This window comes from Penaeus monodon, chromosome 40, assembly GCF_015228065.2.
Source record: "Penaeus monodon isolate SGIC_2016 chromosome 40, NSTDA_Pmon_1, whole genome shotgun sequence".
In the NCBI taxonomy this organism is placed as follows: Eukaryota; Metazoa; Arthropoda; class Malacostraca; order Decapoda; family Penaeidae; genus Penaeus; species Penaeus monodon.
In genome coordinates this window covers 26,086,381-26,096,534 of record NC_051425.1, presented here as the reverse complement: position 1 = coordinate 26,096,534, position 10,154 = coordinate 26,086,381, and the positions used below count along the sequence as shown (strand labels likewise).

The window sequence follows — 10,154 nt, the reverse complement described above, 5'->3', positions numbered from 1 at the left end:
AATGGGTAGGTAAGAGATAGGTAAATGGGTAGGATAGGTAGATAGATGGACAAATGTAAAGAAAGATAGAAAGATCATCAGACATATATATGATCACAGACACAGTAACGTGCACAAAAAGATTAACAGGAAACAGCCACAGTAAGAAATTAAATCAAAACCATTTATTTTCGTTTCATACTGCGGCCGTTTTCCTACTCATACATATGCAGATATATATATAAGTTCGATGATGAAGATATCGGTACATTGGATAATCGAAGTCTTTTCGATAATATATTGATCACAATTATACAATCAAGATACCTCGGTATGCCAACAAAATAGAGGAATATAACATGATATAGACGATTAGATGGAAATGGACTCAAACGGACACTTGAAAATAATAATAGTAATGATAATAATAATAATAATAATAATAATGATCACAATATAATAATGATAATAATGATAATAAGGATAATAATAATAATAAGGATAATACAGTGTTGGTGTTCCATTGCCTCAAACTTCAATCACCCTTGGTCGCTGGTAGTGACCCGGTTTGATTTTAATTAGCAGATCTAAAGAAATATAATAATATAATACTAATAATAATAATAATAATAATAACAGTAATAATAATGATAATGATAGTAGCAATAATACTATAACAATAATAAAATAATATAATAATAATAATATAATAAATAATAATAATAATAATAATGATAATAATAATAATAATAATAAAACCTAGGTCGCTAGTAGTGCCCTCGGTGTTTGATTTTAATTAGCAGATCTAAAGAAAAGAAAAGAAAATAATAATAAACAATAATAATAATAATAATAATAATAATAATAATGATAATGATAAGGACAATAATAATAATGACAGTAATGATAACAATAATAATGATAATGATGATGATGATGATTATGATAATGATGATTATGATGAGGATGATAATGATGAGGAGGATAATGTTTAATGAAATGATATTGATAACGATAATGATAACGATGACGATGATAATGATAGAAATAATAATAATGATGATAATTAATAACAGTAATGACAAAAGTGTCAAATATTCATTACTTGGCATATGTAGTGGGCTTTATCAGTCTTACGTCAAAACATTGCTGCTATGTCAGAGATGGCAGCTTTTTCTTTGCCTTGCATGCAACGTGCTTTAGATCTGTTACCATCGCGGGCAGAGCCAGGAAGAAGACTTGAGAGAAAATTTTGAGATGGGACTCGTAGATCTATTGTGTGAAATATATACAGATAAAAGGTAACTCTGATGCTTGAGGAAGTTGTTTTGTTTTAATGCTATATTAGTAATCATATACTGGTGTGTTTTTTTTTTTTTTTCTCGAAAAATCTACGGGTTTCGTTATAATTCATTCTGTACGGAATGTCTTCATAATTTGAACAACAGTAATATTATGTTAAAATATAATAATAATATTACAAATTTTGGGAGACATATTTTCTCCCAAATACTCAGCAAACCCCATATTTCCAAATATCATAACAACTACTTCCATATTAATCTCCAAAGCTTCAAATAAACTCTCGAGCCAATGGTATACGCGGAGAAGCTATAATCTCCCTACTTTTCAGTGTCGGTCGGAGTTCCTGCGAGTGCCTGGCGTGCGCCTTCAGTCTACGGGGTCCAGCAGTGATGGCTACAGTGCTTCTTCCTCCACGCACGACCTGCCCGCTGAAATTAACTCGGTGGCTCTGTTGGGTGTCCCTGGGGTTCCTCCGCGAACAGGCAAGCCTCTACTGCAGCTCGGGGGAATGGACTGGGACAGCGATCATGCAACGGCAGAATGGATTCAAACTATTGATATTAATGTTATTCAGCCTATCTCCAAATATATCACCGTGTGGCTCAGTTCGCAGCGTTTCTGACAATTCAGAACTGTCGCGGCTGCCACTGCCCGGGCGCGGCCGAGTGCAGTCGATCTTGTCTTTAGATTCCCCGGACTTTGATAGTCGTTCCATTGGTTCAGTTCTGTGTTTATGGAAGATTCTGTGGGTGAACATGTAGCATTTTCTCAGAGAGCATGGGAGAGTGGAACCTCGTTTATGGGGCGGTCACCTTCACCAAGGACCAGCGGGTGGTTCATCATATAGACTAGGCATCAATCCATCTGGTCCTGCATCCACCTTCTGGAACTTACAAATCTCCTGTCCGAGCTCCAACCCTTGGTAACCTGCATAAACCTAAAGACCAACGAAGTCGCCAAAAAATGCTTCAACGACAGCGCTGTGAAGATCAGGATAATCCACTTCCTGGTATTATGCTGTCAGCACCCACAATGGAGTCATTGGTGTTGCCTTCAATAAGCAGCCATTTGAGTGCTTCTTGTAAAAAATTTTGGCTGTTCATTCAGGCAATAACATCGGAGAGTGACTTACCCAAACAGTCACACATCCCTCGCCCCAACCAGTAGTGTAGAAGAGCCAATGTGTGCAGTTTTCACGGTGCCATCACTTCGGAGAACTAACTCAGCAACTACACCTCAGATGAAAGAGGAGGCAGCATGTGGTTTTAAGAGGGCTGATAGTGAACAGAATCCTGTGCAGAGAGCAGACAGTTCTGCATCACATCAAAGACGATCTAGTGAATCTTCTACTGGTTCTGACGCCAGTGAATCAGTATCATTCCATTTGATGGTACCAGAATTAAAAGCATAGATAATCCCAGTAATGATACAAGCCCATTTTGGGTCTCCCCACAGTTCTCCTTCAGCCTCCCCATTCCAGTGCGAGCTGCTACGCAGAAGCTTCCTCCACGGCCCCCTGAGCCTCTCCACCACCCTTTAAAGGCAGGATCTTCACGGCCAGCAACACGTAATGAACGGCGAGTCCTCAGGCGCCAGTACAGTACACACGGTCCTGCAAGTCCCACACTCATGCGTGATGAGCAAGGTGGACATCATTCACTGCCGACGTATATGGAAGAAACTGATACTGATGATCCAAATCAACCTCCAGCACCCCCCAGCTCTCCATACCCTCTTGCTCATCTTCTGTCACGGGAAGACTCAGCCTCTCCTCAGTCATTAGCATCTCCTTTATCACCAATTCCACTTGCACACAGACTTCAGCGAGATGGGTCTGGTTCATCACAGTCCTTAGCTTCACCTGGCTCCCCGCGACTGCTAGGCAATCGTCTTCTCCGTGAGGGGTCGGAGTCTCCACAATGGCCAGCTTCCCCCACAGCAAATCGCCGTGAAGATTCAAAGACCTCTCCTAATTCCCCTTTTCCAGCACATAAACGTGCTCAGCGTGAAGAGTCAGCATCTTCTCAGTTCCTTACTCCTACTGCTAATCTTCACCCAAAAGTCCGTCGACTCAACCGTGGTGACTCTGATGCTAACCAACTTCTGGCTCCTGTTTCTACCCACCAGAAAGTCCGACGGCTCCATCGCGATGATTCAACCTTCTCCAAACTAACAGCTCCCACTACACCACAACAATCAAAGAGTCTCCAACGCGATGACTCTAGTTCTTCTCATTTATCACCCCTCCTGCTACTCCCTCTCCCAACAGCAAACATCTGCAACGAGATGATTCAGATTCATCTCACATTCCTGAATCTCCTAGCTCAACCAAGTCATCAACACATTATCTTCAGAGTGATGATTCTGTGTCAACATCTCCAAGTTCTCCCCTTCCAACAGTTAGACGTCTACAGCGTGAGGACACTGACTCTTCTAACATTCCAGACTCCCCAGTTTCTCCTGAGTCAACATCTCAACCCCTCCCGCAAGAAGACACTGGTACTGGTTCCTCAAGCATGCCTACACCTCCTAGCACACCTCATTCAGTAATTACACAGCTGGAACGGGATGATTCGGACACCACCTCTCCTGTTCTAGAATCATCAAGTTCTTCCCAGCCATCAACACCTCGTTTCTTGCGAGAGGACTATGTTTCTCGTCGTAAGTCTGCATCCCCTGTTTCCCCACATGCAACAATCCAACGACTACATGCTGAGCAGTCAGGCTCTCCCAAATTGCTATCATCCCCTAGCTCTCCGAAATCTCCAGCTGCCCGTCTTCAGCAGGATCATCCTAGCACCCCTCCGGCTCTCTCAGGCTCACCCCATTCTAAAGGTCCGACAATGAAGCGAGAAGACTCATGTTCTCCCCAGCCCCCAGCACCTCCAAGTTCACCGTTACCAAAAACAAGACGCCTCCATCGTCAAGATTCACGAAATTCCTTGCCGCAAATTCCCCCTGCTTCACCTAGTATCCTTAAAAATCGTCGAGATTCACAGCCACAAATGTCCCCAGTATCGCCTTATAGAGATCGTCGAGATTCACAGCCACTCCAGTTTGAAATGTCTCCTTCTTCTCCTGTGCCCTTTCAATTTGATCGTCGAGAATCACTCAAACAGTCCCATAACCCTCCTTCTCCACCTGCAACATTTGTCTGTCGCCGTGACTCACCTTTATCCCAAATACCTCCTGGTTCCCCGTCATCAGCTTTTGCGAGTCGACGTGATTCACTCCAGTCGCAGATGCCTCCCATTTCCCCCTCAGCAACTTACGAAAGACGCCGTGAATCTCCTCTATCCCAGATCCCCCCTGGGTCCCCATCATCAGCTTTTGCAAGCCGACGTGACTCACTCCAATCACAGGTGCTTCCCATGTCTCCATCAGCAACTTTGGAAAGGCGTCGTGATTCACCCATGTCCCAGATCCCCCCTGGGTCCCCATCAGCAACAGCTTTTGCAAGCCGACGCGACTCACTCCAGTCACAGATGCTTCCCATGTCTCCATCAGCAACCTTGGAAAGGCGTCGCGATTCACTCCAATCACAGATGCTTCCCATGTCTCCATCAGCAACCTTGGAAAGACGTCGCGATTTACCAATGTCCCAGATCCCTCCTGGTTCTCCATCAGCTTTTGCAAAACCCATGGGACTCACTTCAGTCACAGATACCCCCTGCTTCTTTCCCTCATCAAATTTTGTAACTCGCCGTGATTCACCTCTTCTAATCCCACTGCTCCCCTAGATGCCTCCTGCCTCTCCATCAACAATTTTTGAAAGGCGTCGTGATTCACCTCTGTCCCAGATCCCTCTTGGATCCCCATCAGCAGTTTTTACAAGTCGACATGACTCACTTCAGTCGCAGATACCTCCTGTCTCTCCTTCAGCAATTTTCGTTAGTCGCCGTGATTCACCACTGTCTCAGATCTCTCCTGGTTCTCCATCAGCTGCTTTTACAAGTCGACGTGACTCACTTCAGTCACAGATGCCTCCCACTTCTTCATCAACAGTTTATTCAAATCGTCGTGAATCGCTTCAATCAGAAATGCCTTTTACTTCTCCATCATCGAGTCTTGCAGGTCGCCCAGATTCAATTAATTCTCGGATGTTACCTACTTCCCCACCAGGAGCCCTTATTAGTGGCCCAAGTTCTACTGCTTCTCCTGATACAGCCTATGTAAGTCGACGAGATTCACTTATACTCCAGCCAGAAGTTCCTTCCTCTTACCCACCAAAATCTCCAATGATTCATCAAGATTCACTAACACTTCAATGCCAGATAATGTCCACTTCTCCACCAGCTCCATTCATGGATCGACAAGAATCTCTTGAAGCACCCTTGCCCCCAGTTTCACCACCATCTCCATTCAAAGACCGCCATGATCTACTTCCCAGACAAACTGAAATCCTTCCTGCTTCAGCTACATCTCCCTGCATCATGCGTCAAGCTCCAAGCTTAGAACACCAAAACTTTACGAAGTTCCCCAGCATCTCCCTACATAAATCAGGATAATTCATTACCAACTCAGTCAACTAAACCTCCTAGCTCTCCACAGCCGATGACACGTCAGGACTCAAGCTCTCCGCAGCCTCCAGCACCACCTAGCTCCCCACGGCCTAAACCTAGACGACTTCAGCGTCAGGACTCGAGCTCATTCCAGTCCCAGTTGCCTCCTGCATCTCCTAAGTCCCCCTTCATAAACAAAGATTCGCTTGCTTTCCAGACACCGATTCCGAGTTCGCCCGGACCTTATATAAATCAGGATACACTTTTCCCTCATTCCTCAGACATCCCAAGTTCGCCTGAGGGTCATATCCTCAGTCGTGAAGATTCCCTTTCACCCCAGCCCATGCCCCCACCAAGCTCTCCTCAGCCGAAACCCCGTCGTTTTCAGCGTCAGGATTCATACAAATCTTTGCCCCCGATTCCTCCATGTTCCCCTAAATCACCTTTCATAAACCGCGAAGATAAATTTTTCACCCAGACTAAGCCAGCAGCTAGTCCACAACACGTTTTAAAACTCGTGACGACTCCCTGTCGACCCAGCCCCTAGCGCCCCCAGCCTCTCCCAAACCATGCAGGCGAGTACACCAAGACGAGACGAGTTCACCCAAATCCCCAGCGCCAACCAGCCCTCTGAAATCAAAAGAGTCGGGCTCACCCAGAGCTACAACCCCCCCTGTTCCCCAGCAATCAAAAACGAGCCCCACCTCTCGTGAAGGCTCAGGCCCGCCTTCCCCCAGTCATTCTGTTATGGAGACCTCCTGCTAACGCTCACAATATTCAGTGTAAGATCTCATTGTAGTGTATTTACAGAAGTATATTTAAAAGGTAGATTCATCAGTATAAGGCACTGGTTACTCGAGTGTTAGTTTGTGCTAGATGTTGCTGTACTCAAGGTGTACAAATTACGGTATAAACCAGTTTTATCAGAATGAAATTTGCTGATATCCAATATATTTTTAATGACTTTATCCTTCGTAGAATACTTCCCTTTTCTATGTTCGCGGTAGTAATTGTAGTCGTCTTAGCATTTGCATACCAAGGACTGTCACATTGTTTTTCTTTTCTTAGTCATTTACATTATCGTTTGTATCTAAATACACTTTACATTTTTATTATATTGCGAAGAGTAAAACGGTATCTTAAAAGGCCATTAACTTTAAAGACTTTTTTCTTATAAGTAAAGTTTAAGAATATGAAATGTAACATTAGTGTTTAAATTATCTTATATTTTATATATATATATATATTATATATATATATATAAGATAATTTAAACACTAATGTTACATTTCATATTCTTAAACTTTACTTATAAGAAAAGTCTTTAAAGTTAATGCCTTTTAAGATACCGTTTTACTCTTCGCAATATAAAAAAAATGTAAAGTGTATTTAGATACAAACGATAATGTAAATGACTAAGAAAAGAAAACAATGTGACAGTCCTTGGTATGCAAATGCTAAGACGACTACAATTACTACCGCGAACATAGAAAAGGGAAGTATTCTACGAAGGATAAAGTCATTAAAAATATATTGGATATCAGCAAATTTCATTCTGATAAAACTGGTTTTATACCGTAATTTGTAAAACCTTGAGTACAGCAACATCTAGCACAACTAACACTCGAGTAACCAGTGCCTATACTGATGAATCTACCGTTTATATACTTCTGTAAATACACTACAATGAGATCTTACACTGAATATTGTGAGCGTTAGCAGGAGGTCTCCATAACAGAATGACTGGGGAAGGCGGGCCTGAGCCTTCACGAGAGTGGGGCTCGTTTTTGATTGCTGGGAACAGGGGGGGTTGTAGCTCTGGGTGAGCCCGACTCTTTTGATTTCAGAGGGCTGGTTGGCGCTGGGATTTGGGTGAACTCGTCTCGTCTTGGTGTACTCGCCTGCATGGTTTGGGAGAGGCTGGGGGCGCTAGGGGCTGGGTCGACAGGGAGTCGTCCACGAGTTAAAACGTGTGGACTAGCTGCTGGCTTAGTCTGGGTGAAAAAATTTTATCTTCGCGGTTTTATGAAGGTGATTTAGGGAACATGGAGGAATCGGGGGCAAAGATTTGTATGAATCCTGACGCTGAAAACGACGGGGTTTCGGCTGAGGAGAGCTTGGTGGGGGCATGGGCTGGGGTGAAAGGGAATCTTCACGACTGAGGATATGACCCTCAGGCGAACTTGGGATGTCTGAGGAATGAGGGAAAAGTGTATCCTGATTTATATAAGGTCCGGCGAACTCGGAATCGGTGTCTGGAAAGCAAGCGAATCTTTGTTTATGAAGGGGGACTTAGGAGATGCAGGAGGCACTGGGACTGGAATGAGCTCGAGTCCTGACGCTGAAGTCGTCTAGGTTTAGGCCGTGGGGAGCTAGGTGGTGCTGGAGGCTGCGGAGAGCTTGAGTCCTGACGTGTCATCGGCTGTGGAGAGCTAGGAGGTTTAGTTGACTGAGTTGGTAATGAATTATCCTGTTTATGTAGGGAGATGCTGGGGAACTTCGTACAAGTTTTGGCTGTTCTAAGCTGGAGCTTGACGCATGATGCAGGGAGATGTAGCTGAAGCAGGAAGGATTTCAGTTTGTCTGGGAAGTAGATCATGGCGGTCTTTGAATGGAGATGGTGGTGAACTGGGGGCAATGGGTGCTTCAAGAGATTCTTGTCGATCCATGAATGGAGCTGGTGGAGAAGTGGACATTATCGGGCATTGAAGTGTTAGTGAATCTTGATGAATCATTGGAGATTTTGGTGGGTAAGAGGAAGGAACTTCTGGCTGGAGTATAAAGTGAATCTCGTCGACTTACATAGGCTGTATCAGAGAAGCAGTAGAACTTGGGCCACTAATAAGGGCTCCTGGTGGGAAGTAGGTAACATCCGAGAATTAATTGAATCTGGGCGACCTGCAAGACTCGCTGATGGAGAAGTAAAAGGCATTTCTGATTGAAGCGATTCACGACGACTTGAATAAACTGTTGATGAAGAAGTTGGGAGGCATCTGTGACTGAAGTGAGTCACGTCGACTTGTAAAAGCAGCTGATGGAGAACCAGGAGAGATCTGAGACAGTGGTGAATCACGGCGACTAACGAAAATTGCTGAAGGAGAGACAGGAGGTATCTGCGACTGAAGTGAGTCATGTCGACTTGTAAAAATGCTGATGGGGATCCAAGAGGGATCTGGGACAGAGGTGAATCACGACGCCTTTACAAAAGTTGCTGATGGAGAAGCAGGGGTATCTGTGACTGAAGTGAGTCCCATCGGTTTGCAAAAGCTGATGGAGAACCAGGAGGGATCTGGGACATTGGTAAATCGCGACGTCCTTTCCAAGGTTGCTGATGGAGACATGGGAAGCATCTGTGATTGGAGTGAATCGCGACGCCTTTCCAAGGTTGCTGATGGAGACATGGGAAGCATCTGTGACTGGAGTGAATCACGTCGGCTTGCAAAAGTTGTTGCTGATGGGGAACCAGGAGGGATCTGGGACATGGGTGAATCCCGACGCCTTTCCAAAGTTGCTGATGGAGACATGGGAAGTACCTGTGATTGGAGTGAGTCACGTCGGCTTGCAAAAGCTGATGATGGGGACCCAGGGGGGATCTGGGATAGAGGAGATTCACGGCGTCTTTCGTAAGTTGCTGAGGGGGAAATGGGAGGCATCTGCGACTGGAGTGAATCACGTCGACTCGCAAAAGCTGATGACGGGGAACCAGGAGGTATTTGGGATAAAGGTGAGTCACGGCGACAGACAAATGTTGCAGGTGGAGAAGGAGGGTTATGGGACTGTTTGAGTGATTCTCGACGATCAAATTGAAAGGGCACAGGAGAAGAAGGAGACATTTCAAACTGGAGTGTCTGTGAATCTCGACGATCTCTGTAAGGAGACACTGGGGACATTTGTGGCTGTGAATCTCGACGATCTCTATAAGGCGATACTGGGGACATTTGTGGCTGTGAATCTCGACGATTTTTAAGGATACTAGGTGAAGCAGGGGGAATTTGCGGCAAGGAATTTCGTGAATCTTGACGATGGAGGCGTCTTGTTTTTGGTAACGGTGAACTTGGAGGTGCTGGGGGCTGGGGAGAACATGAGTCTTCTCGCTTCATTGTCGGACCTTTAGAATGGGGTGAGCCTGAGAGAGCCGGAGGGGTGCTAGGATGATCCTGCTGAAGACGGGCAGCTGGAGATTTCGGAGAGCTAGGGGATGATAGCAATTTGGGAGAGCCTGACTGCTCAGCATGTAGTCGTTGGATTGTTGCATGTGGGGAAACAGGGGATGCAGACTTACGACGAGAAACATAGTCCTCTCGCAAGAAACGAGGTGTTGATGGCTGGGAAGAACTTGATGTTCTAGAAAGGAAGGTGGTGTCCGAA

General features: G+C 44.9%; 3 protein-coding genes across 3 annotated transcripts in view; 2 read left to right on the top strand and 1 right to left on the bottom strand.

Moving 5' to 3' along the window:
* The first annotated feature begins 5,024 nt into the window (after nt 1-5,024).
* LOC119598061 (formin-like protein 1) lies at nt 5,025-5,792 on the top strand. Its single transcript, XM_037947698.1, has one exon. It carries the CDS (start codon nt 5,025-5,027, stop codon nt 5,790-5,792), a length of 768 nt encoding a protein of 255 aa, XP_037803626.1.
* Nucleotides 5,793-5,838: 46 nt separating this feature from the next.
* Nucleotides 5,839-6,333, top strand: LOC119598060 (vegetative cell wall protein gp1-like). Its single transcript, XM_037947697.1, has one exon. It carries the CDS (start codon nt 5,839-5,841, stop codon nt 6,331-6,333), a length of 495 nt encoding a protein of 164 aa, XP_037803625.1.
* Nucleotides 6,334-8,974: 2,641 nt separating this feature from the next.
* The window catches only part of LOC119598059 (proline-rich protein 36-like), a 2,539-nt gene continuing 1,359 nt past the window's right edge, over nt 8,975-10,154 (bottom strand). Inside the window, exon 3 of the mRNA XM_037947696.1 lies at nt 8,975-10,130. Coding sequence (XP_037803624.1) covers nt 8,975-10,130 — 1,156 coding nt within the window. The remainder of the gene's footprint in view (nt 10,131-10,154) is intronic.

Bases quoted from the DNA above. Each gene is read 5' to 3' on its own strand.
- LOC119598061 (XM_037947698.1), top strand. From the start codon at position 5,025: ATGCCTCCTGCCTCTCCATCAACAATTTTTGAAAGGCGTCGTGATTCA.
- LOC119598060 (XM_037947697.1), top strand. From the start codon at position 5,839: ATGACACGTCAGGACTCAAGCTCTCCGCAGCCTCCAGCACCACCTAGC.